The sequence below is a fragment of the Toxotes jaculatrix genome, chromosome 7 (genome assembly GCF_017976425.1).
Source record: "Toxotes jaculatrix isolate fToxJac2 chromosome 7, fToxJac2.pri, whole genome shotgun sequence".
In the NCBI taxonomy this organism is placed as follows: domain Eukaryota; kingdom Metazoa; phylum Chordata; class Actinopteri; family Toxotidae; genus Toxotes; species Toxotes jaculatrix.
The window spans coordinates 24,485,238-24,512,603 of record NC_054400.1 but is presented as its reverse complement, the minus strand read 5'-3'; the positions used below and the strand labels follow the sequence as shown (position 1 = coordinate 24,512,603).

General features: G+C 45.0%; 1 protein-coding gene across 5 annotated transcripts; it reads right to left on the bottom strand.

Moving 5' to 3' along the window:
- Positions 1-795: 795 nt before the first annotated feature.
- Positions 796-26,001, bottom strand: mtmr3 (myotubularin related protein 3). Of its 5 annotated transcripts, XM_041041593.1 has the most exons (22): positions 25,851-26,001; positions 23,739-23,814; positions 22,593-22,649; positions 21,132-21,221; positions 20,284-20,400; positions 18,084-18,104; positions 17,038-17,120; positions 16,019-16,185; positions 15,837-15,933; positions 15,418-15,531; positions 14,416-14,606; positions 13,896-14,027; positions 13,629-13,740; positions 12,371-12,566; positions 11,913-12,098; positions 11,456-11,626; positions 10,737-10,882; positions 8,762-10,298; positions 8,516-8,626; positions 8,292-8,380; positions 7,124-7,150; positions 796-4,800 (listed from the first exon to the last, which is right to left on the bottom strand). In XM_041041593.1, the coding sequence occupies exons 3-22, from the start codon at positions 22,593-22,595 to the stop codon at positions 4,629-4,631; spliced, it is 3,762 nt and encodes a 1,253-aa protein (XP_040897527.1). In that variant the 5' UTR covers positions 22,596-22,649; positions 23,739-23,814; positions 25,851-26,001; the 3' UTR covers positions 796-4,628. The 5 variants fall into 5 exon arrangements, with proteins under 5 accessions (XP_040897527.1, XP_040897530.1, XP_040897529.1 ...); XM_041041596.1 differs by lacking the exon at positions 7,124-7,150; XM_041041595.1 differs by lacking the exon at positions 18,084-18,104.
- Positions 26,002-27,366: the final 1,365 nt, after the last annotated feature.

Below are 27,366 nucleotides of genomic sequence, written 5' to 3'. Positions count from 1 at the left end.
GTTTTCTTCTCTGTGTGTGTGTCTAGCTGCAGATGTTCCACCACGTCAGCCTGAATCAGTGCGAGCAGGTATCAGGTGCTGACAGCAGACCACACAGCAGGTTTATCTAGTTTATTTTTCCTTTAATTCTACAACAATGTAATGCTCTTTAAAGTAAATCCAACAAAACCAAATATTCAGACTGAACAAGGAGCACTTGTTGTTACAGGAAATTGCTATGTACAGCTACGCACTCCTCTGACAGACATGAGAAGGTTCAAAGTGCTTATCAAACAGAAGGAGGAAAAAAAAAGGAGGAAAATGAAACAAAAGCACAAGTGATCCCTTTGTGAGAGACCCGTAATAAAACTGCTTGGCACCAGTCTCCACCAAAAGAGACACGCACACACACACACAGTCACACCTACGCTCGATGCATTCACGTGTTCACACTCACATAAAGTGATTACTGGGCCATCGCAGTGACACCTGTGACAGAGTGTGTCAGCGTGAGTCAGGAGAAATACAACATATGCAGACCAACAGAACTTCTTGGGAAGGGAGGAAAAAAAAACACAGCAAGGGATCATCCTGGCAACATGTGTTCTGACGCCCTGTTACCCAACCCTCCCACACACACGCACACACGCACACACACACACACACACACACACACACACACACACACACACACACAACCACCGACCATCGTGCTCCTTACAATACTGAAAAGCACAGCACACTTTCAGCCTCTCTGTGGAAGTGTCTCCTCAATGTCATGTGCAAAAAGCAGCCTCTTTTTTTTTTTTTTTTTCCTTTTTAAATAACAATTCACATTCATGGATTGTTGAACAAGACAAGCTTGGTGCTCTACCTGCCTGTGACGGTGGTGAAACGACGGAGAGACGCTGTAAGAGCCGTGGCCTCACACTGGACCGATCAAAGAGAAATTACACGTCTCATCTAGTCCTCTATTTCTAATCAAGTCCTTCGTTGACATCTGATAGTCTGTATTTAAGACAACATGAATTATGAAGTGTTGGCAAACTATCTTCTTTCAACATTTAGGACACAGCCACGTAAGTCTGAGAGGAGTGTGAAGCCTTGGATTAAATCATCAGTTAACAGGAGCCTGATCTTACATTAGAGGCCAGGTTTGTATCAACATAACAGTCTGAGATGTAAAGTCTGGGTACTGACTCCAGATCAGTTGTCCATTTTATCTGAGAGCTGGTTTAGACAGAGGCTGGTCAGGGTCAAACCAAACCTTTCATTTTCTGCAGCAGGACCATCACAAAGGTTTGGTCAGTTAATGCATCACTCTTATTGTGATGGCATCACTTGTTTGAGTGTTTTATAAACCAGTAATTTACAGAAATGACAGCGTCTCTTCGACCAGGGGCAAACTATTCTTTTTTTTTTCTGTTCTGTTTCAAAACCTAAAGGTCGAGCTGTTGAACTAAACACGTTCACCACTATCACAGGAGGGCAGCGAGAAAAACACTTCAAGCCTGGTGTTGCTCTGACCACTGCACACCTCAATCATCTGCTACTACCACCACAGTAAAAGCCAACAGGAATCAGAGGTACAGCTGCAGCACAGTTCAACAGTCTGCTGTCAGTCACAGTTATTTTCATGTATTTCCTCTGATAGTCAGAACTGTGTCAGTCAGCGTGGCAGAACCACAGCGACGACCTGACCCGCTGCTCAGAGGAGCACAGGCAGGTCCTCTGCTGACAGGACGAGCTGGATGAGGAATTAAAAAAAAAAAAAAAAAGCTTGGCAGTCTCAACAAGAAGATCGTGGTTAAAATGAAAGTCTGCGGCCATGTGCTGTACCTTTGATGCTCCAGCTGACAAACAGGAACAGAAACAAAACAGATTTTCAATAGTAACAACAAAAGGCCATTCTTTGATGCCGTGAATCTGGGAAACAAAACTAAAAGCTCAGTGTGAATGTGTGTGTGCATGAACGAGTGTGTGTACAAAGTAGAGGTAGTGTTTGTTTGTTTGATGGGTTTTGGTGGAGTAAATGTGTTTGTGTGTGAGAGTCGGGGGGGCTTTTATTTTGGGTTCAGGCTGCTTGTTTTGGACCACGTTTCTCTCAGTGCATAGACGCCTCGCTGGCTACAGACAAACTCGTTCTTTTATTCTGACATGCGATAGTCAGAGGTCACATGATGCTCGATGACACCTCTGACTCCCCCCCCCCGATTGGGAAAAATCATTTGATCCACCGTTCAACGCTGCGGTTGGCCAACACACAACAGAAATGACGGGGGTCGCTGTAGCCACGGATCAGAAGCATTTGTCTCTCCCCGTCCCACAAACACTGATTATCCTGTGGCAATTTGAATTGTCTGGATTTTAAAACAGCAATTCAACAACAAAACCTTAATAAATAAAATCAAAGTCATGATCGCATTTAAAAGGGAAGAAAACCACTGCAGCATCAAAACAGGAAACCCTGCTTCTCTATTTAAAAAAACAACAAAAAACACCTGTTACCTTCAACAGGTCGTAAAATATAGGTATTTTTCTGCAATTGACAACATAAGAAAACAAAGAAATTTAAAAAAAAAAAAAGTTTTTGGTGACTAATTAAGTGAGCCACTATTCAAGGATTCCATACATTTTCTTAAATGCTATATAGGTATCTGAATATATTATTTTATTCATTTATTTTACAAAAAAATATGTGTGTGTTTGTGTGTGTGTGCAAGGTCATTGAATGGGTGTTAGGCAGAGGGGGCGTCTCAGTGAAGCTTCTCTGACAGATTTCATGTGGAGTTACAGACTTTAAGGAAAACGCCAAGAGCCCTTTCTGCTGCTGCTCTCCGCCACGTTTCAGCCAATCAAAGCAGAAATCACAAGTGAGGTCACAGCTGACCGCCGTCATCATAATAGTCATTAAAAAAAAAAAAAAAAAAAAAAGAAGAAAGAAAACATGTCTTTTGAACGTGAGCATGGAAAAATTTAAATGTGTCAAATTCACACCTTCACTTCTGATTCCCAGCAAAGGATTGAAAAGTGAGATGTCCAGCTCCCAGTGCCTGCTGGGTTAAAAAAAAAAAAAAAAAAAAAAGGGGGCTGCTGTGAGAGAAGGGCATGAAGGTATGGCTAACAGGAGAGATTACACAGTCAGTCAGTCTGTGTCGGGCACAGACAACCTGCAGCTCGTCTGCCGTCTGACACAAACCGACAACGCCACAACACATCAGTCTACGCTCAGAGCGGACGAGGAATAACAGTCAGTCAGTGTGGAAGCGCTGAGCGGCCGTCAGCTGTTAAAGGGTCCGATGTTCTAAAGCCTTTTCTACAGATCACTAACAAGTCCTGCTGTAAGACTCACATGGCTGATTGTTAAAAAAAAATGATAATAATAATTTACTCTCCTCGCTGTCGAGATAAGTACTGAAAAGAAGAACAGAACAGTGTGAGCATCCTAACAGCGTTTAGTTAATGGTCACACAGGCAAGGCTCTGAAAACTCCTCGGCCTCAGCATCAGTCTGCTCTCTGGGCTGAATCTCAACACACTCAGAAACACAAACTCCAAACGTCACAATTCTTTTTTTTTTTTTGTCTGTTTTGTATTTACATGCCAAGCTGTATATACTGTACTTATACACACACGTATGTGTCATTCTGTGTGAAAAGCTGATTAAAAACTCACCAAAACCAAAGCAAGCAAACCCGCCGAGTTGAGATTCAGCCCACAGTTTGTTAAAGGGTCAGTTCACCCAATAAACTGGTCTGTGGATTGTTGTGGTCAGTTTGCTAATCGTGAGCAGTCCTACATCCACATGTAAACTGAACAGTCCACTTATAAAATTGGATCAATAATCGTCGTCGTGTTATTAAACTCATCTTTGCATCTTGGACTGTGGGTTGGAGAAAACAAGCAATTTAAATATGTAACATTGGGCCCTGAATTCAATTCACCTCCACTGTCCTGGTTTGGCAGCAGAAATCTCTGAGATGATACCAGAGCAGGTCAGAGAGGACGTGAGCTTCTGTTGGTAATTTGTGTGAACTGACCCTTTAAGCTTCTCCCTAAACCACACGTGTGAGAATCGTTTCTGATGCTGAGGGACTGTGACCTGATCGCCAGGAGATTTTCCACATCGCTGCAGTGAAAAGAAGAAGTCCATGATGGCAGGTAGAAGTCTGATAAGAAGTATGGATGAGCGGGGAAAGCAGATTCAATGGACCAAAGTCCTCCAAGAGACTTCAGCAACACAGTGAGACGACCTTCTCTCCTTGCCTGGTCCAAGGCACCAGGATGTCCACTCTCACTCCTCTGGCCTCGGAGTGCTGTCCCATCACCGCCACAAACCCTCTGTGTGGCGAATGTGCAGTTTCTTCTCACACACACACTTACACACACTCACCACCCACCCCTGTGCACACCCACTGTTCAGAGCGCTCGGCATCTCGCAAAAAAAAAAAACACGTCATTCAGCTCCGCCGTCACGTCATCCTCTGTATATACACGAAACTCCATATGCTGCCGCGCACACACATAAAGTACATGGGACATTCTGTGTAGCTCCTGTGCTCTTCTTCAGCAGTGCACCTGGGTCAGCGGCGGGCAGCTCAGCCCGACCCCATCCCATCCTCCCGTCCTCCCGTCCCTGTCCTCTGAGCCTCAGTTGGAGCTGGCTGTGATGGGTTTCTCCAGCTCCAGGTCCAGGGGCACCGAGCTGAGCTGGAGGCTGCTGTAGCAGGTCTTACAGACGCGGCTGGGCTCAAACAGCTGCTGGCTTGGCACTGGGATCTTCTGGTCGCAACAGCTGGCGCAGAACACGTTACCGCAGTTCCTGCAGGCAGGGCGGGGAGGGGGGGGGGGGGGGGAGACACAGACCGGTCAGTGCTGGACTATCAGACAGAGCCACTTTACACCTACAGTTACCACACGTCTCCTTTTTAGGTCGAGTTTAAATGTGACTCAACTCCCTTTAAACCAAAGCTCTGTTCTTCATATGTGGGAAACTGAGGCAGCTTGATTTGGATCTGAGTTCTCTGGTTTAAAGTTTGTCTTTAAGACTTTTTAGTTAAACTTGTTTTGTCTCCTGCCCTTAGAGACACAACACACAAATGTTCATATTGAGTAAATATGATATTAGAGAACATATTCATTTCACAAGCAAAACAATCTGTTTACCTAAAATAAGATAAGAATAAGCCAACTGTGTCTGACTGTTATTAGAATGACTGAACCACAAACCAGAAAGTTAATTATGACATTTTTGTTTTAAAGACCAAAACTTGTCATTTAAAGACTGAAATCTGTGAAATTTAATTCTGCATCATAAATAAAAAAAGCTCATGGTTTCCAGTCTCACAGCACTGCTGAGGTAATGGATGTGTTCTGATAACAGTGATACAGACTCTGTGTTGAATGAGGACTCTGACTGTTCAGAGTCAGTGCTGATACCGGCCCAGCATCAGACTGGTGTGTAAATAATTCAATCATAACCTCTTTTATGATTTTTCTTTAAGTCACTTCAGAGCAGCTGCAGTAAAAAAATGTTCTGAAACACATCTGCCAGTTACAGATACGATCACATGATCAATCAGGCCCGTTATTCAACATAAGATCAACGAATCAAATCTCTGTGTTTGAAGAACCAAGTTAACAGGAGTTAAAAGGACCGTGTCAGCCTGGATTACTGAGCTCACATCTGAAGAACAGGACCCTGGTATGAAAGTGTGTCTGCTGTGAGCAAACAAACTTTCAGGAGTTGTTGTTTTTTTTTTTTTTTTGTCTTGTATTTGCTGTGTCTGATTTGAACCGGATCAGCGGGGACGCAGGATAACACAGGAGCAAAGCAGGTCTGAAACTCAAAGCACTGAGTGCTTCATCCTGAGCTCTGCACTGGAGGTCTTCACGGTTTGATTCACAGATATTAAACAGATCAGAAAACTTTCTGTCTGTCCCCCACAATGTTTTACTGTGGGTGTAAGAGGCTGATTGGCCTTTAATTATTTATGTAAATTTGTCTTCAGAGCATATTAAAAATATTTTAGCTTCAATGATCTGGTTTAGTTCTTATAACATTATCATTATTATTCTCATTACTTCTCTTTTCTACCATGGCTGCTTGTCAGTGTGGACACATTACGCTGCTGTCTGTGTCTCTGTCTGCGTGTCTGTCTTTGTCCCCTTGGACTGGGTGTCTCTTTATTTAGAAAACTGGTTTCTGTACATCTGGTTCAGGTTGGTTTCCCACAGACACTTTGGAGCCGTGAAGACCTCCACTTCGCCACACTGCTCCTGGTTCCACTCCCACTCTGCTGTGCTGTGTGACTACATGCCAGGTTAGCAGAGATGCTCTAACACTCAGCAGTGCTCACTTGAATATTCAGCCCATTAAAAACACAAGTTACCAACACTGAACAGGAAGGCAGGTCAGATACCCATGCTCAGATTCAGATGTAAGGCCATGCTCACACACTTTGACACACAGCGGTCCCTTCTACCTGCCGTTACTCACCCTGAGCAGACATTTTAAAAACTCATCTAATTCTTTCTGAGTCTCCAGACATTTACACCACCAGGTGGACCGAGTGGCCTTCAGTACCATGCTGTGTTGCTGCTGCTGCTGCTGGGGGGTGAGATGCAGGGGGCTGGCTGTGGGGCAGCATGCTGCCAGGGTGTGTGCTGAGGGTGGTGGGAGGGTGGGGTGCTGGTGTGGAGCTATGGCAGGAGGAGGGTTGAGGCTGAGGAAATCCACAGATTTACTTGTTTGTTTTCTTTTTAAGATTTAAAGTTTTCAGCAGAAATAACAATCAGCCCTCGACCGAACACAGCTGGCCCACTGACAGCACAGGTCACAGCCAATTCAAACCGCTGAGTGAAAACACACTGGCTCTGCAGGACGCACACTCAAGTCAATATGTCTCAGAGATGAGGACAGATTTCCCCGAGAATTTACTATAATAACTATAAAACAATGAGGGGAAACTAGATGCAGCAAGTGAGGGGAGGGCAGGGAGAGAGGGAGGGAGGGCAGGGAGAAAAGGGGGGATAAGGATAAGGATTAGGATGAGGAAGGTGCAGCGAAGTCCAGTTAAAAGGTTGGAGGGTGGGGTTGGTGGTGGGAGGGAGGGGAGGGGGGGGACAGGGGAGCCGGATCTCACCAGACCTCCTGGACAGGCTCCCTGCCACTGTAGAGGAGGAGAGGGGCAGACAATGGATAAGAACTGACTGAACAGAGGAGAAAACACACTAAAACACACTTCCTGATGAAGATGTGTGTCAGTTTAACAAAAGCAACAAAACATTAGACAGCCTAAGTTAGATACAAACGCTTCACTGAGAAAACATCTACAGATTATTCTTTACAACTCTGTCTCACACTGGACGATGCAGTGGACGTCCAACACTGAATCTGGCTAAAATCTCTGCCACTCAGTGATTAACTTGATCCAACCCACCAGGAAGAAGAGGAGGCAGCGAGCAGACAAGAGTGATATGAGGAAATGATAACAGCAGAGGAAATACCAAGCTGAGATACACCTCATTAATCTGTTGTTAAACACTTCAAAGCACCAAAAGATATCATGATGCTTCCAAGGAAACTCTGAATGGACACGCTCCAACAAACACTGAAGGCAATCGATCGATCTAACAGCCCGTCACCATGACAGGCTCTGAATTAACGGAGCAGCACAGAAAGCCTGCGTTACACACTGTAGATGTATTCACCAGGCAGGGGGAGCCAAGCTGCACTATGGGAAAGGTAGTTTCTGACCCCTATTATGGCCTGAAAGTTAAAGAATCTGAGCCTCTGCTGCACTGATTTAAACCAGTTTTTAAAGTCTGTCCCACGACTTGATGATTCTAAATCATAGGAGTGGCCGTCCAATGAGAGAACAGGAAGAGCCTGGAAGCCATAAGTACGGTTTGCTTAACTAATCATCAATCATTTTGATTTGATTCAAATCAAAACATATTAAGACACACTGAGATCAAATCGCTGCTTCTATTCAGATGTGTAGAACAGAGCAGGCAGGACAATAAACAGGAATCTTGCCATGCTAGTAACCTGCATACCAACATAACCATCATAACTAGTTACTCAGGAAGAATTCAAGAGTCATTCTGATACCAAGAGTGAACTGAACACTGCCTCAGCTGAATCTAGACCAGGTCTGGATGTATCTGAGTACAAGAAAGCTGTTCTCAGGAGAGGAGTGAGCTTAAACAGAGGAAATCTCTTTAAGCCTCAGTGGGACAGAGAGTTGTTGCTGTCAGTGAGTGACTGAAGGTTTGAGCCTCTGCAGCTCGACAGGCCTCAGTCTTTACCTGCAGTGATGCCTCCTGGTGGCGAGCCAGAACCTGCTCTCACAGCCGTAACACTGGGCTGCCAAATGGTCGGGGTACCAGCGGGTCACCTGTAATGTACAGAGCAGCACATCAGCACGGATCTAAAGTCCATAAACACAAGCTCTAAATAAACACAGCCGCTGGTCTGAGAGTTCTGCTCCTTCCTCCCCAGTAAATATCCTGAGGTCAGCCCGCCTGCTCACCTCAGTGTCCTGCTTGTCCACCTGCTCCCAGCTGGCCTCTGAGAAGAGCTCTGTGCTGCAGCGAGACAAACAGTTGGGGTCCAGGTTGTATTCCGAGTCTGTCATTGAGGTCTGCATGGAGGGAGACACACAATCAGCAAATGTTATCAAATGGATCTGGCTGCAGTTTCAACTTAAAGGTTAAGTTTAGTCTGTAAACAGATCAGCAGGTTGGTCAGTCTCATGGTAAATCCGTCAGTGTCTTACCACTTCGTCTCCCATGTCTCCGTTGATCCTGTGGGAGCCAGTGTGCTGCTGATTCTCCAGGCGGCTCCACAGCTCCTGCACCTGCTTCTTCAGAGTCTCCACCTCCATCTGGTGTCCGGCTTCGATCTGCCTCAGCCTCTGCTGGATGGCATCGGTGTGCAGCGTCAGCCCGTCGTCGTCCAGGTGACTGCGTGACGGCTGCTCTGGGCTGATGGCGGCCCGGCCCAGCGGGGCGTGACACCAGCGGTGCTGGGAGCAACTGCCCCGAGGATGGAGGATCAGGGAGTTACAACTTGCTAGGGACATCTGTCGACTCAGAGGGACCCGCTCCCCATTCCCTTTGGCCCAGTGGGGACCTCCGCAGGGCTCCCCGTCAGAAACGTCGCCGTTACAAAGCCCGTCCCTGTTGAGGTCAGCACTCATAGACTGAAAGGCACTGACAGAGGGTCGCTTGGTGCCCCCGTTTAAAGTTCTGATAAAGCCGTGCTCGCCTGCCTCTAGCCCTTTCTCTTTCCTGGAGCAGGGCGGCTGGCTCCTGCCGTCACTGCAGGGCTGACGGCTCAGACAAACAGGCGGCTGTGCTGGGAGCTCCAACCTGCTGCAGGCCTCTTCAGTTAAAGTCTCTGTGGAGCTTTCCATCAGCGAGGCCCTCTTATCCACCTGCTCCACCGGCTCAGAGACACCGCGGTCAGATTCAGAGTCAGGGCAGGTCTCCTCATCCACACCTGGCTCTTCAGGTGACCTGTCCACAAAGCCATTAGTTATAGTTCTGTGGGCTGCAGGCTGCTCTGGCCCACCTGAGCCACACTCATTGGGTCCATGTGCAGCCTCCGGTGGTACAGGCGAGTTTTCACCGTCCTGCTTCACCAGATCCTCTGGTGTCTGAGTCACCTCAGCCGCCTGCCGATCCAGCTCCTCTGCTGTCTGTGTGGGCAGAGGAACAGACTCACCTTCCTCCTCAGGCTCCATTAAGCCGTTTTCTGGACGGAGACCATTAGCAAATGCTTCACTCTGCATCTCAGTCCCGTTGACCTTAGCACACTCGTCCTCGTCCTCAGCTTTTGATTCGCTCTCCACCTCTGTGTCAGCAGCATTAATGACACGGGTGACAGCAGCACTTCCCTCTCTCTGATCCACTCCCGCCTCCTCCTTTGTGGCTTCCTGAAGAATGTTCTCCATTTGGCCCTCGGCCACGCCCACTGCCACTGAGAGCTCAGCCTCCTCTGCGTTGTCTCCTGTTGTTGCTGGGTTCGCAGAGGCTCCCTGTCCAAGCTCAGCGTGTGAGCCCCGGGGCTGCGGGCTGTCGTCCAGCTCGGAGTCCACTCCGTCTGGGTAAGGCCCCACTCCATTAGACCGCACCTCCTGATCCTGATTCCCCCCTCCTTCAGGCCCCACTGCCATGTTGAGCTCCAGAGAGCGCCGGTGGTCCTGCCACTTCTCATTGAGGCTCGGGTCACTGGAGCGGCGGTTAGGAGCCAGGGAGCTTCCCAGTTCGCATGCACTGGGCAAGTTGTCAAAGGAGCGAGTCTTCGTACATCTGAAGAGGATAAGAGACGGGAGTCATGCACAGAAACTGCTCTTCATTAAATAAACAACAGCTCAGTGTGTTTGACACTCAATCTGAAGCTGCACATTTAGTCATTATATCAGCCTCATCAGAAGAGAAATGCAGCACAAACATAATGAAAGAGAAGCACTCAGACTCGTTCTCTTTAACCCAGAGATAGCTGTCAAACTATGTCAACATTAAAACGAAACAACTTCCTGTTCCTCCAATCATGGTATGACTGTCATGAGACACGAGATAAGCAGAGCATAAAACAATATCTGTGACTGTGAGGGCCCAAGCAGAGCAAAGTCTCTAAGCAGGTGAATTGAAAAGCCGGGCCTCTCCAGATGTGGGAGTCTTGGACTGTGTTTATCTTACATGAAGGAGGAAGAGAGGGGGGCTCGGGTGCCAGCGCGCCAGGCTCACCTGCCCAGTGGTGCATCCTCCGGGTTGGCACCGGGCACAGGGTAGGGGGCGCAGGAGTCATCGGAGGGGGTGGTGGGGGAGGAGCTGGGCAGGTAGACTGCCGTCCACAGCATCAGGTTGCGCACATGACAGACCGGGTGGAGAACCTGCAAACAACAGCTGCAAACTTAGCTCCAAACATGATCAGGAGACAGGAGAGAAAAGGATAGAAAAATATTCTGGAAGCAAATCTTAAAAAAAAAACAAAAAACAAAAAAACAAAAACTTGGGTAAATGAATATTTGAGTAAGATTTGACAAGAACATCTGAATGCAGTTTTCTGTCAGTATGACTTTCCACACATGCTAAGTCAAGAATAGTTATGGCCACAACAACCACACACAGAGAAATGCAAACACAAAAACAGCAGTAACCACAAAATGCAATTCTCAGAGGGGTGGCAAAAAGACTCCTAAATCAAGTCTGAGAACATAACAATTAACAATAAATCCAAAAAGATATTATGAAATACAGGGCTCTACGGTTCATCTTTCCCATAATGCATCTGAAAACTCTGCTGTTTGGACCTGCAGGATTTGGATACGAGGAGCCCGAGGAGTCTTCATGTTTTCTTAATTAAACGCATTTTTTTCATTTTACCCTTTGTCTCTCTGGACTTCAGTCAGCCTTCTTGTTTGTGTAAAACTTTTTTAATATTGCTTCAGAAACAGAGGACATACGGTCTCGGAGTGTGAGGAGTACAGCATGTTCCTCAGTGTGCGGTTGGCCGGTCTCAGCAGCGACCACACCGAGCAGGTCCTCTCCTGAACATGGCGGTCCTCCCTCTCTTTGCCGCTGTTACACAGGAACGTGCCAAACAGACAGGAGTAGGTGTGCTGCACCAGCTTCACCTGCACACACACACACACACAAGCTGACATGTAGAGACTTGTATAGACACTTCAGGTATGATAATGAGAGCAGAGATGACAGGAGTTTCCTCGTACGACTCGTGAGCAAACCCAGACTGTAACTGCATATCAGCGTCTCACAATCAGAAATGGAATGTGAATACACTTGAATCGGACGCATGCCATTTCCACTTCTGTAGATGAAAACATTCTGCAGTGTCTAATCTCAGGATCTAAGAAGAAGACTTTACAATCACGGCGTTTGATTTCCACCACTGGTACGCACCAGAAAGGCCTCATTAAACTCAAAGGAGCAGGGAAACTGCCTCTGCAGCTGGTGAACACAGTCCAGCCACTGCAGGAAGACAGGGCAGCGCTCGTTCAGATCCTCAGAGTTTTCTCCATGGCCGCAGCGGTCTGCAAACTTATGGCCGAAGTCCAGCCACTCGGTCTCCACCAAAACCTGGAAGCCCTGCAAGAAGATGTCACAAGATCGTACGTCCAATGAAACGTTGCCTCACAATGTTGACAGTTAAAGCAGTAAAAACAAATGTCAAATTAAAATGAACTAATAAAGTTTTTCTGCTATTAATGTTAAATCCTAGCTGCACTGTATATCAGAATTACAACATGATATCCATCATCATTATTATTGAGTTTTCATGGGAACATGTCTACAAAATAATAAATGCTAACAAAGTCCAGGGATGGAACTAAAGGGGGGGGGGGTGTCTTCATCTATACCTCAATAGTGCGGTAGTAAGGGTCCAGCAACAGTTTGGACAAAGCAACGATCTGAGGCGTGCGGTCCCAGCCGTCAGAGCAGTGCACCAGGACGGGCCTGTGGTCTCGATCCACGGCGTTGACCACAAGCAGCGCCGCCTTCAGCAGCAGGGACAGGTGCTGCAGCCACTTGGTGCTCTCCAGTGCAGAAAGCCAGCTGCAAGCACACAAACAGCAACAGAACAAGAACATCAGACGACCCCACACGCCTCAGAGTCATGGCACAGTAAAGTCATGGCACAGATTTTATCAGGAGTGCCCGTTGATAACCAGCCTGTCAGTAGGGACTGCTTCGCTCTGCTCCAACAGTGTCTGAGCGACGGCATAGAAAGAGCAGTCGCAGTGGAGTTCTGCCTTTCTTAAAACCCTGGCATGTGCACGTCATAAACTGTCCAGGTGAAGTGAAGATCTGCCTTTTTCTTCATTTTAAGTAACATGTAGAAAAACGATGCCTGTCTGGATAATATTCATGTAATATTACACATTACACTGGTGACCAGAGCGAGACATGCATACACCCTGACCTACTTCAATTACAAGTAAATGTTTTACTTGTTTTATCTTATCTAGGTCCATATTCTAAGCACTATTGGTGTGTTTGTCTTTTCTATAAACTCAAAGAGTCTGTGACAGAGACAGGTTTATACTTTTATACATTATTTGATGTTTGTGAAGTGAAGCTCAGCAGCTGGTCTTACTCAGTATAGTGGTACAGTGATGTAATCCTGGAAAATGAACAGTAAATTTGAGAAATCAGTATAATCTGCTGTGTTTTGCATAAATACCATAGAGTTTACGCACAAGACACTTTAAATAATGAAGCTCATGAATATGACAACATGTGGAACTGAACTGTACGACCTTACTGAAGCCAGGACACAGAGTTAGGAGGAGTTTTGTGTCTGTTTTTGTCCTCTGATTTGATCTTCTAACCACTTTCAACAACATTCTCTTAAGCCAGAGTGATTCAATTACACCTCATTGTGGCATCGAGTCTGGAAGTGCAGAAGGAAAGAGATCCTCCACTTGGGGTTGGGCCATGCTTTCTAAATCAGGCACAGATGTATGGCCAAGGCCAAAACACAGCTGTGATTACTACAGTTACTACAGCAAAGCTTGAGAGCTTTGGGTTTAATAGTTTTCGCCTGCAGAGCTGTGGAGTTGTGACTAGGAAAGCTGGAGGCACTGCTGGAGGCATTAAAAAAAAAAAAAAACATACTTGGCTGGATCAGGCATCTGAGTGCAGAGGAAACGCAGAGACTGGAAACTCTTGCGGATGGAGTGGATGTTGGCCATGCCCATAAACACCACCTCGCAGTTGGGATAGTACTCTGGAGCAGGAGGAGAACAATGGTCAAAAAAAAAAAAGAGAGAGAAAACAAAAGCTAGAGGCGGTTTTTAATTTTAGCACAGGCAACAATAGCATTTGCATTTAACTGAGATGCTGAATCTACAGCACACACCGGACTGAGCTGAAAGGACCTACCTGGGCATTCACAGCCTCCCCCCTTGGCCCTGTTTGCTACAGCAGCAGCGTAGGATCTGGCATCCAGGATGAGTAACTTGTGGGGCTGGATGACCAACGTCTCCACCTCTGAGCTGTTGGACATGGAGGATTCTGAGACAGACACAAAACACAGCTAAGTTACAACTGCAGTTCAGGCTGTGTGAAACCAGGGCTGGAGGGTTTGGTTCAGATCATTATCACGATCAAAATCAATCCAAATTCCAAATATTAAGATGTGAATACGTAGCATTCAGTCCCATTCCTCAGAATCTGTCTGACATAACATGTTACTGTGATCTGTGTGTGTGAACCTGCTGCTTCAGACAAGCCCTGACACGTCACATTGCACAACAGTGTCTGATGTAAATTCTTGCAGATAGCAAGACCTCAGCGTGGAAATATCTGTCTGTGTGTGGCGGTAGGTGTGTGCTCAGCTGGAAGTGTGTGTCTGTGTATACAGTATGTCAGGGAGTGAGGCTGACTGAGTGCGAGCGCTCACCAAAGTCTGTATCAGGCAGGTCGGAGCCGTTGGTGTAGGTGCCGTTGGGGAGGTGTTTGCGTGAGCTGCTGTCCACGGCGCAGGCCTTGGCGATGGACTGGACCAGGTGTTCGTCATCAGCGTTCCTCCAGCCCCACCAGCTGACCTCTGGCTGACCGCAGCGGGCGATCACAGCTCCTGTGCTCAGGTGCCTGTGTGAGGTGTCAGCCACAAGACAAATACACAGTCGGTCCACTGCCCTAAGAAAAGACTATTGCTGTTCACTTTATTTGGCCTCTAATATTAGAAAACACTATTCAGTGCAACAGTAAGAAGTCATACAGAGCTGTAGACATTTACCATTATCCATAATGAACTTGTAAAACATTACAGTTTGTTTTTTGACTTTTTGCTCACCAAAGAAATGATCAACTAATAATTTAAACTCTAAAAAAACAATTTAAAAAAATGGATTCTTTGTTTAAGCTGCCCTCACCTCATCTGATCTATAAAAGGGCAACAGCAGAGTTTCTTTTGTTTTCATGAGGCAAAGAGTTTGGGAAACACTGGCTTCAGTAAATTTACAGCCGCCAAAGCAAACTTTTGTCTCATATTTATTTCAGCAGTGCAAAACACAGGAATACAAAGCTGACATGTCTGGTCGGAGCAATTTTCCAAAAACAAAGATCAAAGGCTCTTAAGCACTGTTCGCTATAAATAAAGCAACCACTGCAGCCATGACGCACTGTATGTCATTGGTTAAGTCAGTAGGTTTGGTGGTGGCGACACATTCTGAACAGAAGCAAACACAGAAACGTAGCCTGGAGGGAGCTATCTATTAGCAGTTAGCTGTATGTTTTGGCTGTCCCAGCCAAAGTAAACTTTTATCTGATGATGGTTTCATTCCTTTCACAAACAAAAAGGCCAATCAGCACATAAGGAAGCTTTTCATTACAGTGTGGCTGTAAACAAGTTCACCTTCTGGTTTGAAGAGCTCAGGGAAAAACAAACAAACAAACCAACCTATAAACCACAGCAGGAAACCTCTTCCAGGAGCGGAAGGCTGCCACGTTTTCCAACTCCTTGTCAGTGATCCAGGCTGGCACCAGGAGCTGCTGAGGATAGCTGGGGCACAGTCTGGCAGAGCAGAGAGACAGAGAGAGACGGCTAAACAAGGAGAGAGACGGAGAAAGCACCAAAGGGCTGTGACGGCTCAACAAAATTCTCTGTATACAGACACCTAATCCTGGGCTGGGCTCTTATCTGCCCAGGGTGCAGCACCAGTGGCGTACAATAACACAACCACCCACTATCCAACACACACACACACACACTGACTTGTGATGGACACCAATGAAAGCTAAGGACAGATCCGTCTTCTAGCTCAGAGCGATGGAAATCAACACAGCAGCAGGCTATGTATGAATGAAAGCTGCTATTACCGGAACTTGCTGTTGATGTCAGATATCCTCCAGGCGTTTTGAGTGTCAAAGCCCATCCTCTCCACCTCGTTCTTGAACCAGGAGGTCACGTGTTCGCCTTCAGAGAGAGCAGAGATGTCTGATAAGACCAGGGGGACATCCTGCTGGGGTTATGTGAGGACATGTAGGAGACAGTGGGGTACCTGGTCTGCACAGCTCGCCGTGCTGCTCCTTCTCTCCGGCGTACACATCCATGCACCAGGCGTGGAAGGCGAAGGAGAAGAGGTCCTCCAGGCGAGAGGGAGGGCGAACTACCACGTTCAGGCGTTTCAGCCATTCCTGACACTGCTCGAAGGTGGAGAACTGACACCTGGGAAAGCAACGTGGGAACACAACAGCCAGTGTTACATCTTCATCAGGCTATAAAATAGTATAAGAGTGCAAGGGTGGTACTCTAAAGAGCCTTTCAGTATTCATACCTGCAATACAGATATCTGAGAATCAAGCAAGTACCTGTTATCCTTTGTTTGTGTAAAGCACACATGTACAAAATGTCTGATATTACAATCACATCAGGCATGGTTTCCCATACTCGTGTTCTGTGAAGGGGCAGGAAACTCATAAGGAACCGTCCAAAAAGGTGTTAATTATGAACGCAGACATTCAAGTAGCTCTTACAAGCTAACTGGGTTTTAAAGCGGTTTGACAGTGTTCTGTCAAACACCGCTCTCACCCAGGCGTCACCTTTGACGTGTGATTGCAGGTCGTTGTGACTTTACTGACTTCTGTAAGGAACTATTACAGGTGAAATCTGAGTTTACATTAGGCTGAATATTTTAACACAAAACTTCTACAAAGCTTCTTCCACATGACAAAACATGAGAATTGTGTGCAGAGCAGACTTAAGGACTCCAAACAGACTGAGCTAGCTAACAGTTCAGTGCACGTATGTTTCACCTACACATATTTCACGGTTACAGCTGCAAAAAGTGGCTGGCGCGTCTCTGCCTGTTGCCATAGCAACCTTAAACCTTTTGTATGGACTTCTGTGAGAAAAGTCAGAATAGCCTCTGGTGGTTTTTGACTATTGCTGTTTTCTGTACATCACATGCTTTGTACAGAACGTCATATTTTCTGATAACTAGACACGGAAACATGATTCTAAATCAAGTTTCCTACACGTTTAACAAACAGCCAAAAGGCTTTAGAGTGCAGGACATACCTGACGACTTTGCAGTCCTTACAGGTGACATGGAGCTGGAACATATCCCGACACTCCACGCACTCTATTAGCTGAAGAGGGACCTGCGGAGCGAAAGAGAGGGAACATTAAATCTACATCCAGCAAAACACAAACATATATACATACATATATATACATGTATACTGAAATTGTACCAATCAAACCCATGCAGTCAGTACAAGTGGTGTGACAGACTGCAACTAACAATCCACTTAGCAAATTAGTGGTAGTCAACACAGTAAAACCCCTTCATGCCAAGGATCAGTCACATTTTGAGTTCATGTATTTAATTTTATAACCAAAACTATTCAGGCACATGGTGCTAACAATACACAAGCCACACAGGCGCAAAGGTCCAGGCACATTTCCATTAATTTTTCACATCACACCACATCTCCCTGAGCTCTGTTAATATAAATAATCTTCTTAAGTTTGCATATGGGAGCACAAAAACACTCGATACTAGATCCTGAAGAGCTTGTATCTGCATTTCCCTTTTGGCTCAGAGCTACAGTCTTATCTTTTATAGGCAAATACCATCCAAAGTACAGAACTGTCATGTGCTTATGACTAAAGAGCATATTTTGAATACTGCAGGGAAATACCTATGCTGCTTTTGACTAAGCTCTGTTAATTAGCTACATCAAGAACACTTTTCAGCAGCACAGTGGGCTTTCAGAAAGAGGTGTGGCTCGAGCTGCTGTTCACACACAGTCCAGAGCCATGCATGATCGACAGCCAGCCATCAGCAGGTCAAGCTCCCAGTACATTAGTGCAGTGTCAGGGTTACTGTCCGATGGAGATTGTGTTGCTGTATTAAAAGACTGGCAGACTGAGGGCTTTGTGTGGATGAATTTTTCCCCACATATTTTTTTTTCCTCACGTCTACTTTAGTCCAGCACCTGGAGTTAAACAGGATGAACAAGCAGAGTTCTGCTCCTTTAGGCACCGGCTAGTTAACAGACAGGCACAAACAAATTATAAAGTCAACCACTCCACACCATGCAGCTCTGCTGGGTACTTACTGACACCTCACAACAACAACTCTATCCAAAAACAGAACAGAGAGAACAATAACGAAAGTGATGGATGTCGATTCGGAGCTATTTTCTGTCTGTGCTGGGCCTGCCATTGAAACACATTCCGGATGTTCGAGCATCCTGCTACCGCAATTTAATTCCTGCCCTCTAATCTACATCCCTAATCTGGCCACCATCAAAATTCCTGAGCTGCTTGTTAACAGCCTCTCGCTCTCTTCCAGCACCTCCCACCCTTGATTTGTCAGCTCTGACAACTCTGCCATGTGATGCAAATGCCTCGTCAACACGTCCAAATATGTGTGAGGAGAACGCTGGCTCTGTCTGATGTGAGCACAGAGAGGTGGTTTGTGAGCCAGGAACCAGAGGCTCATTGGGGTTCCAATTAAGCCCAGCTACACGTGACGGGCAGCCAGCAGCAACAGGAAACACTCAGATAGATGCACTCACCAGCATAAATGAATAAACCAGTCAGTTTTTTTTAACGTCTATTGTCTATTCCATATATGAGCTTTGGAACCGAGCCAAAAGTCTCAGGCGTTAAATGCTGTTTAAACTCAAGCAGCCACACAAATAAAATATTAACTAAAATATGCTCAAAACGGATTAGATTATAAATCTGACCAGACATTCAGTGGCAAATGTGGGTACATCACACTTTCAGTACTCAGTGCTACAGACACATTATAATCAATACCAAAAAAAGAATTGAGGTCTGATACTCTACCATCATTTAATGGATCAGGCTCCTGATACTCCATTTTGTTTTACTGTCAACAAATTCCATGAAAAGTCCAGAATCAACCACGCGTTAGTCTGTCTCTCTCTGACTTGTCCACCCTGTCTGTAGCACTGAACCCTAAGTCCCATGGATCCTACTGAAGACATAAATCTTTAAAATCAGATCACAACATACTTTCATTTTCTAAGATTCTAAATAATATCCCAAAACATATGAGAACTGTCGTTCATAGCAAACATTACCTAAAGAAGAGTAGATAGTTGCGTTATTTAGGACTATTATGTGCAGAGGAGAGTATTTTCAGCAGCAGGGCAGTGTATGTGGGACTGACTCCAAATAAACGACACTGTCCGTGTTCATGGTGATGAATGAACATATCACTCAGTGCAATGGTGTGTCTCACTGATGCGTTTCACTTGCTTTGAACAACACGGACAATACATGCTGATGGGATCAATTCATCACTGGTTTTTGGCCTTTTCATGGGATTTGTTGGCTACAAGAAAACTACAGAATATCACCAGTTTTTTGCATTTCAACAGATGATGATTAGTGTTTAAACACGACATGGTGATTTGTCATTGTACAATTTTCCTGCACTCATGTCTGCATCAAAGCAGCTTGGTGATCTGAACACAGCATATTCTTTTCCTAAGGCAGTTAGGGAACAATTTCATCAACAAATAATGGCAAATACTTTATTTGTAAATTTAAAAAAAAACATTCAGAAAATTGCATCTAAGTAGATTATGAAAGATATTACACTGCACGCAACAACAGAGTATGGTCTCTGAGACTCTGTTTTTCAGTGCCATCACCATGTGCAACCCTGGAGTCCAGGATACAGAACATACAGTACAACTGTGAGTGTAAATATATATATTTATATGTTTACACGTGGTGTAACTCTGTTTTAATGAGTCCTACTTTTCTAAATTTACTGGAGCTAATCTGGCAGCAGGAGAATAAGAAGCTCTGTGTAAAACAAGAAAACAGTGCAGTGAACATCTTCACGATGGCAAGTGAGGGAGATCCTTTAGCAAGTGAGCACGCTTGGTCACAAAGCTAGTCTCTCTCTAAATGTAGTGAAAAGAGAGAGGGAGAGAGAGAGAGAGGGCACCACTGTTATGCATCCCCTCTGGAATCACTGCAGCCATGGCAACGGCAAGTGCAGAGAGAAAGCAACACGGGCAGGCGAGTGTAGAAACAGAGGTGATGAGGAGTCACGCGGCACTGCTGCCAGTGCAGATCAGCTCTGACTGGCCGGCTCGACACAGCGCTGGCACAATGGCCCCGGCTCGGCCCATTCACAAAACATTAATACTCTCACACAGCCCCGAGCACAGACAATGTACTTCATTCTCCAGTTATTCTGAGCTGTGTCAAAGACATTCTCAAATCGTATCTGACCTTGAAGCACATCAGTCACTTTTCAAAGATACTCACGTTGACAACAGACTCTTTGAACTTGATGTGTAGGCGGTAGTTGGACATCGCGACGATGGCATCCTCTGCTCTCCCCACATACTCTGTGAACTCCCCGTGCAGCTGAGGGAAGGGCACCTAACAACAGCAGGCAATAAAACATTATCACCACAAAGATCACTGATGATGATGATAATAAGCACATACGGCTATGGTATGACCGATTATTTCACTAGATATGGTTACCATTTCTATTTTACTACTTGTAAATGGTCAGTGTGTTATACGTGTCTATAACACACTGACCATTTTTACTACAGCACCACTGTGCACTCCTTTTACACAGCAAGAGACCGGGAACTTTACTACCTTTCCAGTTTGGATTATTTGAGCCTACCTTCTTCAGTCATTTTCAGCAGGCTTTGCTGTAATGCACGGCACTAGCTGATGAAATTTAAGCTTTCCAAGTTACACAACTACCACTTTAAACACCAGTAACCAGCATGACTGAAAACACAGCAGCACTAAGAAAGCATAAATAGGAATAGAGAACAACATAAACGCCTAGAATGACCAGTTGGCTGATGACAAGTGCTGACTTGTATCTTCTCAGAGCATAATGATCTTTCACAGTGACAGAATGTAAAGTGTATTTTTATTTTCAGGGGGACTCAGATATCACTTGACGTCTGACACTTTGCTTTTGAGACCGGTCAAAATGAAAGTGAGCTTAAGTCACGTGTCAGGGCGGTTATGTAACTGATTACAGAGAAGAGACTCACCCACATATTTACACATAACTGTCAGATGACTGTTTTTTTTTTTTTTTTTACAACATGAGAGAGCAGTGAGGGCAGAGGCTTCCTCACCTGCATGTTTTCCTCCTCCAGGACGGGGGACTTCTTGGGGAAGATCTGATTGGCCTGGATACACTCCATGCTATGCTGCCCCTCCTCCTCCTGCAGAGAAAAGGCCCATTAACTATTTACTGATCTAGAATGGACTTTAACAACCACGACCTTCTTTCAGTCACATACTTCTCTTTAGTTTTAACATGGCTTTTGAAATGCTTGCCTAGGGAAGACTGGCTGAGTATTTCCTTATTTATCACCCTGCTAATGTCACACACTTATCTGACACCTGCATTCACAGCTTTGACCACAGAGCTGCTCTGCAGACATCACCTGGAGGGTTAAAAGCCTTGCACAAGACCACTGTAGCAGTGAGGAGAATTACTCCTCAGATTCACTGCCTTGGTTTTCCTGACCATAGCACCATCTGTTTGGCTTCCACAATATCTGAAAATGGCGGAAGTGTCCCTACCTCCACAGTGACAGATGAGACATTGTGTCATGATTTAAAACCAACCTGACAGTGCTGCATTTATACTGGTTTGTGTGGCTGTCTTATCCTTCACCACCCACACTGTAATATGCAACCCAGGCTAATTTACTATAATCACCCCTTGTACAACAAGCCATGGTATTACAGAAGCCAATTACATACAGTGCTTTAAAACTGGAAATAGATGTGGCAATTTATCCACACAAGAAAAAGAAGGAGAGTCCGCACCAAATTCTTGGATGACAAACTCAAATTATGGACATTTTTTCCATAAAAACCACCAGCAGTCTATAGGCTTTCCACGGGACCAAATGTTTTGTCCAAGATGAACACATTTCACAGAGGATGCCTATCAGTGGAGAATGCCAAGCATGGATATACAAGCAGAGTCAGGGATTTTTCCTAAAGGGCAAAGTGGTGGAAAAAAAAATATCTGGCCTTGTGCTGACAGAGATCGACAGGAATCTATGGCCTGTGTTTGGTCAGGAGCAGAATTTAGTCTGAACACTGTGCAAAGAAAGATTAAGGTGGTCGAGAGAGATGGCAGATAACGGACAGTGGCAGCACATCCTGCGGGATGCTGGCTCAGCACGAGCCGAGCTGATACACACAGCCGCCGCGGCTGGAGGAGCAGCGTGCTGAGGCCAGCCAGGGGGCAGCCGCCACAACGCAGCATGCCAAGAACAAAAAAAAAACACACACATACACACACGATTCAACGGGCAACACATCCGATCCACTGGTTATGTCATGATGCAACAACACAACACAAATGTCTGCAATGAAAACTGAAAGCTGCCCTGCCTAGACAGCAGCCTTGGAGGACCTTTGACACTGTTGCAGCTGGTGTAACTGTCTGCTTCCTGGAAAACAGGGCTGATTACAAGTGAAAATCAATGGAGAGTTTCCATTCTGCAGACTGCACCCAGGCCACTGGACAGACAGCAGCTACTCTCCAAAGTATATATGAAGTGATGGTACTTTACCATGGCCCCTGTGAAGGAGTGTGGGTCACCCAACAAGGAACTCCGGCCTGGACCAGTCTGTACAAGAACAACACAGACAGCTGATAAGTGCTTCTGACAGAAAACATGTAAATCTTATATGGTATCTTTAAGCCTTTAAACCTACGATCTACTTTTCCCTCCTCCAGCCTCAGGTGCGATATTGTGCAGCCAGTACCACTGGGATCATTATTGTAAAATATGAAGCACCATTTATAGAAAGAGAATGACCATCAAAATACCATATTGGCTATTGTGACAGTGTCTCATTATAAGCAGTAATTTCAGGTCAGTTAAGGACATTGTCAAACTGCTTTTTGTTGACAGAACTTATTTTGGGAGAGCATCGATATTAATGATTGGTTTTAACATCCAGTGGCTATTCAGGGTTCAGTTGTTCCCATCAGTGGGTCACTATTGAATCTTATAAAACAAGTGTTAACGGACCTTCTTGGAGGGTCAGTTTGCTTGAAAATTGTCATTTAGTTTTAAGGTTTAAATCATCCCTCAGGGAGATGGACATAGTTCTAAAATGTAAATACGGGTTATCTGGGCACCCTGGTGTCTGAGGGGTTAAGGTACCAACCAGGAAACCACAAACTACAATGTCCCCAGTTCAACTCCAGTCAGGGACCTTTGTTGCATGCCTGAAATGATGAACCACAATAACACCCTTTTTTCTACATTAATTTGCCGTGCTTCCATTGGATTTATTTAGACTGCACGCAAACACAACTTCAAGGAACTCGCAAGGAAAAAAATACTGCAGTGGGTGGATGGAGTGGTTAACCGTGTTTGTGATGCACACACGCATCAGAACATATAAATATTTTCTCAGGGAACAGGTCTAGGCAAAAAGCTCATTGTCGTCTATGATCGACCAGGAGACTGTGAGCCCCCAGTAGGGCAGTCATGTTCAAAATGTTGACTAGCAAATCAGTTCTACATTAAATGGCACTATAACGGAAGACTTGGCCAGCAATAGCAGGCTTATGGTCTTTAGTAAAGCTTATAGTTAGCTCGTTCCATTAAATATAGTAAAGAGGGACAAAAGTACCAGTGGCCACACTGTGAGAGAAACAGCAGATGCCTAAAAATGCCACAGAAAAACAGTAATATGATACTTACCACAGACAATCGGTAATGGACGATGAGCAGTCCTGATGATCCTGTATCGAAACTCTCACAAGCAAGACATGGAAATCTGTGGAAATGCAGGCAAACATGCAGCTAAATAATGAGCAACTGCTTTTCCTTACAAACTTGTCTCTATTTTACAAACAGCAGACTTTTTCACTGAGACACTCAAGCTACAGAAGCTCTTTTGATTCCCTGGCAAATATAGCTGCACTGGTGGTCACAGTGGCTTGCATGTGAGCTCAGAGATACCATTTAAACTCAGTTGTGGAATGGAAAAAAAAAAGCCAGACGGATCTTGAAGCACTGAACAGTTTAGCCAGCACACAGACATGGTCCTGTCACGTGAGCTGATCATCTAATGCTCACCTTCAGAAATACTCCAATAATCCATACATAACAGTAAATCGAAACCTCTACTGCCACATTGTGAGGTCAATAAAAGACGCTGGGAGGTATGGCAGATACAAAGATCAAACCTCCCAAATACCTGGTCAGATACACATGAATGGCAGAGCCAGACATGTCACAACACTTGTGATGCTGGTGGTGTTAATTTCCTGCACAGGGTACAGCTGAAATGGGAACAGGTCATTCACCAAATTTACGAACAGACATCAACTTTATGTTCGAGTATCTTTACAGAGATGGTTCCATAAAGTGATATAGCCTAACACTTCCATTCAAAACAGGCAACTTGTTAGAGATCTCTCAGCATACAGGCCCACAAATAGTTGTAAAGGTCAGCTACTCTTGCAGAGACTGAAACCTGATCTGAGAAGGTCAATGAATGAGCCACTTAGGACCTCAACACACCTTCCCACGAACATTTAAGATGCCAAAGAGCAGGAAGGAGACGAAAATCTCATTGCACCGGCGCAATGAGATTGTTATCTCCTTTCTGGAGCAGAGGGGCCCTAAGAGCCGCCTGGTCAATGAGAGTGGTGTGAAGCAGGGAGGGGAGGTCATTACTTCACTAACTGAGGAGTCCAGCTTTTACTGCTGGTGCTACCTGATAAAGCGTATCTACCACACACACGGCTCTGTTTACCGCAGCAGGCTCATGACCCGTGGCTACGGCTCAGTCTGGCTCTGAGTTCAGAGTCACACAGGGAAGGCTAAGCCCCTTAGAGCCTTAACGTTACTCCTATCCCGTGACCGGCCACCATGCATCACAGGCAGTAACATTATCGAGCAAATAGCCTCAATCTCTTAACTTTTATTAGCAAGTTCGAAAAAGAAATACTGATTGAGACGGTGAACTGCAATGACTGAAGAGTTAGCTGGACTACGCTGACAGACAGGTAGCAAACCCCTAACATAACAACGGCACTAAAGGATTAAGGATCACTTAAAACCATACGTGTCGGCTAACTTCGTGCCTGAAAAAAAAAATCAGATTCCGCTGGCACAAAGTTAAGACCATGGCTTCACTTAGCAATTAAAACGCTGCTAAAATGTTAATATTTCAAGTTACCCAAACAAACGTAACACGGGCAACTCCAAATAGGTTATCGTTCACCAAACCCATTCCTAAATACTCCTGAATCGTAATCTTATAATGAGTGCTAGCAAGCTAAGTGCTCTGCAACATAACGCTAACTATGGGGAACCCATCTACTGCCAGACAAAAAGTCAGAGGCTAACACGTCAGTCAAGCAAATAGTTGGTCAGATATATAATTACCCATGTAAATAGACAAAAGTAACTAGCTGCATGATGTTATTGCTGTTCTTTCTGCTTTTTGAGCAACGTTAAGCTAGATTTTTCTGAAGCTAGCTAACGTTAATAGTTAATGAAGAACAGCACGTCCGTAAAGTAATGCTAACAAGCTAACGCTCATTATACAGTGGATATTTAGATTGCAATCAGCGGACATTAACATTTACTTGTAACCAGTGCGCTGTTGTGTTGCAATTTCACAGTACTCGGTGTTTGCCATTGGTATCTGTAACACCGAGCAGCCAGTACGCTGGCTAGCTAACATTAGCTGGTTAAGCTAGCGCAGCTTTCTGTTTTTGTTGTTATGAGATGGAGGGCGGACCCCAAAAAGGAGGCCTCTGTCAAAACACACCGAGGAACGACCACAACCGGCGGACTCACCAGTCAAAGGAGTGATGAGAAGTACGAAGCCAAAGATTCATCCGAAGCCCGTGCAATTACTAAGCAGCAAACAAACCTCGATCAAACAAACATTAGTCATATCCGAGCCGAGGCCAGCTTCACTGCGTCCCTCTCCAGCACAGAGCCGTCGTCGCCATCGCAGCGAATTCTCCAGCCCAACAACTTACGTGATCTGTGACGTCATTGCGTCGGAGCGGCACTCTGAGCGGGGGGAGGGGCTCAGGCACACCACGCGGTACTATCATGTAAACACCGCGCTGTAGGCTGACGGAGCAACTGATCCACGGTTATTATTGAATATAATGGACAAAATGAGCGATCGAAAAGCTGCTAATGAAGCAGCCAGTGTGGAAATGACTAAATGTAAATGTTCCACATAGTTCAGGACGTAACAGTTCACTTTACAGTACGTTTATGAATTTAGCATTAATTTGTTTGTATGAATAAGTACAGTGTGTAAATGTGGCAGACCTCTAAAGGTGCTCCTTCCTCACCATAAAGAAATAAAAACACAACACAGCAGGATCTTAAACAATTATGTATTGAATGATGGCTTACATATGCAAATTCAATTCCAAGACGCTTGGCATAATTTTGTCCATTCTTTAACATTTAATAGCCTGACATGTGAGGCATTAGACAGTATTTAAGCCTGCCGGACACTTCTCTTTATTGGCTCACAGCTGACTTTCAAATGATTTTTTTTTTCTTTGCGACAAACCCTCAGTGTCAGATTGTAAATTGTTTCTTCATGAACAACACTGAACGCAATCATTGAAATTTTACGGACCAATTACCTCATTATTTAGTGACAAATGTCAATTATAAAATAAAACAATCTAATGTGTAGGGCTATTGTTACAAAAAGCTTTGCTTTTTATCTGAACTGGGTGACAAAAAGCCCTACACCCCCCTTAGATCACACATTACCACAAGGCATTTCTCCTGTGAGGATAATGTATGAGGCATATGATATGGCACAAAATAATCTTGATTTAAATATTTACCGAGAATAATGTTAACTGGGTTGAGTTTTTTCTAGTCTGATTTGACTGAATTCACGATGGCTTTGTAAGAGCCAAATTTATCAGCTGCATCATGCACGGACTTAACTAAAGACCTTTTAAGTGCTGATTCAATGTCCCTGTGCAAGAACAACAACACAAAAACAGTCTATCCCTTGTCATGTGACCAGAATGGATTTGCATGCAAAACAATGAGATGAGCTTTACATGTAGAGATAATGGTCTGGGTAAATACATTTCTTTTTCAATCATATGCCCATGTTACCATGAAAGACAATGAAATTTCAATGAAAGAAATGCCACTTCTAATCATACAGTATATTATGCACAAAAAAATGGTGGTACGAAAACCAGAGAAAAATCTTCTGTGGCTCCAAGAGAAAACAAGAACAGTATTTTAGAGAGCAAAGTCTACTGATCTCAAAAATGCAACAACCCATTAGCCTCATCCTGGTAGTTCCAGTCGACAC

Excerpts from the sequence above, each read along its gene's own strand:
- mtmr3 (XM_041041593.1), bottom strand. Across the intron at positions 15,934-16,018 it reads CGGCGAGCTGTGCAGACCAG|GCGAACACGTGACCTCCTGG; the intron begins GTACCCCACTGT and ends CTCTCTCTGAAG. Across the intron at positions 8,627-8,761 it reads GAGACATGGGAGACGAAGTG|ACCTCAATGACAGACTCGGA; the intron begins GTAAGACACTGA and ends CCCTCCATGCAG.